This window comes from Penaeus chinensis, chromosome 6 (assembly GCF_019202785.1).
Source record: "Penaeus chinensis breed Huanghai No. 1 chromosome 6, ASM1920278v2, whole genome shotgun sequence".
Lineage (NCBI taxonomy): Eukaryota > Metazoa > Arthropoda > Malacostraca > Decapoda > Penaeidae > Penaeus > Penaeus chinensis.
Window position 1 is genome coordinate 39,023,222 of NC_061824.1, and position 5,000 is coordinate 39,028,221.

General features: G+C 36.1%; 1 protein-coding gene across 1 annotated transcript in view; it reads right to left on the minus strand.

Annotated features, from left to right (window-relative positions):
* Nucleotides 1-127: 127 nt before the first annotated feature.
* LOC125026627 (eukaryotic translation initiation factor 5B-like) overlaps nucleotides 128-5,000 on the minus strand; it is a 23,008-nt gene continuing 18,135 nt past the window's right edge. Inside the window, exons 18-21 of the mRNA XM_047615203.1 lie at nucleotides 4,684-4,911; nucleotides 4,243-4,386; nucleotides 3,376-3,471; nucleotides 128-3,010 (exon numbers count right to left, since the gene is read on the minus strand). Coding sequence (XP_047471159.1) covers nucleotides 2,741-3,010; nucleotides 3,376-3,471; nucleotides 4,243-4,386; nucleotides 4,684-4,911 — 738 coding nt within the window. The 3' untranslated portion in view covers nucleotides 128-2,740. The remainder of the gene's footprint in view (nucleotides 3,011-3,375; nucleotides 3,472-4,242; nucleotides 4,387-4,683; nucleotides 4,912-5,000) is intronic.

Here is a 5,000-nt window from a genome sequence, read left to right on the forward strand (position 1 = left end):
AAAATTGCCAAATGCAAGCCGAAAAATACCATAAAATCAACCTAAATAATAGAAGTACCGAAGAGCACATGGCGACAGGATGCGCGAAAGCCTCTTCATAAAAGCGAACGGAGAATGAAAAAGAAGAGCCGATTCCTTCTCCCTTTTATTTCGGACAAAATCATTTAGCATACATTACACCAGTGAGACTAATAATGCTTCCAAAGATCAGAAAGAAGTTTTCAAAGAATGATTAGTCTTCAGCACAGGAAATGAATCAGGACTTTTTTGTGGGTTGTTTTTCATGGCTTTGAATAAGACAAAAATTAATTAATAAATAAAAGAGTATTTATATGAATATACAATAAAAAATAGTCTGTCTTTCATGAGTCACTGACAAAGCCAGATAAAAACTATAAATAATAACTAACATGTAAATTCATGGAATAAAAGTAACTACTGGTTTAATTTTCAAGTGCAATGAACATGCCATATACATTTCCTATTTATACAGCAATATATGTTTTAAATCAAATCTGGAAGCCTCTTTAATTTTCCTATATAAACAACATACAAATGATAGTTTGTATAAACAACTGGATCCTGTACATTTTTTTTTTTTCTTCTTTTTCACTATTTGTTACAGTCATATACAAGAGTAAAAACATGGAGAGATAAAAGCCTGTAGCATTGGCCACACAGTCTTTCAAAAGCTTTGCCGGTGAACACAACAGCTGGAGTATTAGTTTGTAAACTGTTTGGAAATGAACATAGACTCTGCACAGGTTGAAATGATGAAATAGATATCCAGAATAATCACTTTTCTTTATGACTATCTGAATCATTATCCTTAGAAAATATATTCATTCTATTTTTGTTTTTTTTTGTTTTTTTAAACAGAACAGACTGCAAAAAAAAGGCGGGGGGGGGGGGGGGGGGCCAAGGTCAAGATAAAATTCATTAACACTTCACTAGTCTGACCTTGTAAACCGAGAACAGGATTCTTAACAAAACAACATACTGGCATTATTCAAAATTTGCCAAACGATATTGCTCGTCCATTTTAATTTCCCGTCTCCTATATCACCGGAGATTTCACCCAAAGAGGAAGAAAAGAATAGCCCAAACTTTACAATGCTTCACAGAAAAATAAAAATAGTAATTTAAAAAATTTCACCCCCTTATGTAAAATATGCACACACACACAGACTTTGTGTATATGCATACGTACATGTGTAAGTTCATGTATAAGCAAATACACAGACAAGAGAGAAAGCGCCTGAGAGAAATGACAAAGAAAAAGAGAGTGAAGAGAGACAAAGAGAAAGCAAAAAGAAAGAAAAAGAAAAAGGGAGAGAGAAAGAGAAAAGGGGAGAGAAAGAAAAATGGAGAGAGAATCAGAAAAAAAAAAATATATATGAAAGCAAGCAAGAAACAGTAATGGAGTAAGCATCAGTGTGAAAGAGACAGAGAAAGTGAGCAGGGAAATATATGTAAACCAAGACATGGGACTCTTCGTCACACAAAGCAAACCTATATAAGCGTTAAAAAGCATCACAGGATTCTGAATACACACGAACCTAGAAATTAGTCACATTTTATTGAACAAGGTGGAGCTGTACAAAAAGACCTTGTATTATAGATGCGAATTGGAGGAAATTGGTAGGAAAACAAAAATTACGTGTCTGCAACTTTGCACAAGAAGTAATGTCATAGCAAGGTGACTCCTTTTCGAACTCAAAATCTTAAATCACAGATATTTCCAACTCAATAAATGAACTGAGCCCATCTTACTAAAGCAGACAGACAAAGACTGAAAAGGAAAAAAAGAGAAAGAGCCCGAGACGTCATCTGCAGTGCAAAATGATCTCATCTGCGTAAAACTTGGAACTACCCTCCCCACTCCCCCCCCTCCTTAAAATGGTATATAAAAAAAAAAGGATAAAAATATACATATACACTGGGTAACCAAAAACCAAAAATAAATCCACAGCCATATTTGAATAATCCATGCCTTTAAGATAAAGCCTTAACAACTTGTAAGCAATTGATTACTGCACTAAGTATAAATATTTCATCTGTATGGTATAGTGGGTATCAGAAATATTCCCATCTTCTAAAATATATCCGTTCTTCTTCACGACCATTAGTTATTTTTCCTTTCGAGAATTATACCCATAAAACATGCAGTCCATATAATACTTATCACTGAAATACTTATGACAACTCCGGAGCACATTCCTTGGCTTGGAGAAACCATCAGTAAAAAATAGTCAACCGCCAATAAAATGGCCAAGTTTTTAACACAAATACAAGACAGCATTTTGCACTTCTGTCTGGGTGTACGATGACCACACACGTCTTCCTTCTGCCTGTGAATTCTAGCTCAATCATAGGTTTGAGCGCATCTCCCCACCTCATCTCCTTCCTGGCATGAACATTGGTCTTGCACGATCTCAAGAAGCACAACTGAGTCACACTGACAATGCACACTGGTTATAACGAGCGACTTTTAGCGTAGTATATAGTTTTGGGTGTTCTGTAGCAGTCCGTTTCTTTTTACTTTTTTTCATTTTCATTTTTTTTCTGACATTTCTTTTCATATAATTTACACATCCTAGTTCTTACAAAATCATTAAAATAGAAAAGAAAATAAGCTTCAAATATAAAAAAAAAAGAAAAAAAAAAAAAGAAAATGAAAAATGGAAATTTCATAAATATCTGATTATCGTGGCTAAAAAACAAGGCTAGTCACAGCCCCTTATAAAATCTGGAACTCTTTTTTCAGTTCTGCCATAAGTTTCCAGTCTGTTTTACTAAGATCATCCCTAAAGTAGTCCTTGCACGCATTAATCGACTCGCGCGAGATCTTGCTGACAAGTATGTCCTCGTGATCAAAGTGGCGCCCAAACAGCTTGGGGGTGTGGCCAGGAAGAGGCTCAATCTTGATGCACACGTCAACTCCCTTCTTAGCCAGGTCTACATTCTTGTGGTCGTACTCCATTGAAGTCACCACTCCTATCTCCACAAACTGGCAGGGAAGAGGAAAGTGGTTTTATTAAAAGAATTCTGGAAGGCAAATCAGCTTTTCTATTCCTTCCAGTAACTCTTTAAAAAAAACAATTCTGAAGAGGAAGACAGTTTTCAGTTTCACAGTTTTATGGTAAGACTGCTAAAGAGGCAAGTCATCTTTTGGTAAAATCAATCTGAAAGAAAGAATATCTCAAAATATGTGAATTAAGAAGAGGAAGACCTTTCTCTATAATTCAACTTTTTAAATAACCATTCTGTTTATCAAATTGATAAATTAACAAACACAAAAACGATGCTTATCATCCACAAGCCAATGTCATTAATGTTTTCAATGAGTAGCCAACAAAGACCAAAGTATCCTACCTCTTTACTTGGCACACACAAGGGCGTCCCCGTTCTTAAAACTCCAGCCTCAACTGTTACACCGAGCACTATGGGGTCACGCTTGTTAAATATAGCCTGTGGAAGAATCATGAGTTATAATCGAGAAAATTTAAAATGAACATGCTTCAGATGAACCTAATAATTCACTGGAAGCTAATGAAATTAAAAATATAAATCAAATCTAATTATACCTATTGAAAACACTACAATAATTGTCCTTTCCTGATGTTCCAGATAAATTTACAAATACAAAAAATCTATATTCAACTATGTGTCACATAAATACAGCACAATGCAATAACAAATTTGAAACAGGTACCCCTAAAATGTGAAAATAAAGACTCTGCATTAATCAATTGCACTTTGGTGTGGCTGAATGAAAAATATGAGTATTTGCTCTAGGAGGCTGAAAAACAGCCCAAGCATATATACAGTCATCAGATATAATACTCTACATATAAACCATGGTGATGAACCAATGTTGCTCACACTCCTCTTAGGAGTGTGATCATGGCGAGGCAAATCAAAGGAAATCATCAAGAGTCCTGATTCGCCACTTTAATTTAGCATTGATATCTATGGAACTTTGGAAAGAGTGCTTACACCTAAAAAAAAAATATACATTTTTTCTCGATGGTTTAGCAGGTCAGAAAATAAATGACTGAAGTCTCTAAAATCTGGCCTCTTGATATTTAGTTTACCAATCTATATTCATGTTTCACGAGAAAAAAATGAAACAAGAATATCCGACTCCAAATCAAACAGACACCATATTCTGCACAATAAGCTCCTACCTCTAACCCATTTACTACAGAGACATTAAGCGTCTCTCTGAAACCAACTCACCGTAGGAATAATCTTTAGACGTGATGGGAAGACAGCCACATGCTTAAACTCATCCTGCTTCTTCTTCTTGTAGTCCTTGAGGTATTCAACGTAACGATCACCCAGGTGGTATATAGTCTCCTCAAAGAAGATCTTCACTCCTTCCTGGAAGGCAGAGGAAGCAAGGAATGAATGTAAGTGTCGCACATTGTTAACTAGTAACTAATAACTAATAAATACATAGTTATACAACAAAAATTAGGGAAATAAAAAATTCTAAATCAGTATTTATTTCCAAACTATATATATTTATCAGTAACAAAGTAAAGCTGTTATCAACATCAAAGTGACTTTGTAATTAAATAAGTATCCAAAAAAAACAAGAGGGTGGCTGGTAGAATGTAAACAGGTACACACCAGATATATTATTGAATAACCAAAACTCTTGCCTCATTCCCCTACCTTGTCAGCCAGCTCCTGGGCATCCTTCTCCACCTTGACGTCGAAGGCCAGGATGACAGCGTACATGGGGTCGTGCTCCAGCATGGCAGCTGCTCGCATCACGTCCCTCTTCACCACAGGACCCACACGGATCCCCGAATAAGGCACATTGTTGGTCTTGAAGAACTCCAGCAGAGCCTCCAAGGCACCCAGGGTCGAAGCCTGGACGTACACTCCTCGCTCCTTCACCTGCAGGTTCATGATTGGGGAAGGAATGGGGGAGTAAACAGGATGCAGACATCAACAATTATAACCTTAGTAATAGTTATGGTAATAGT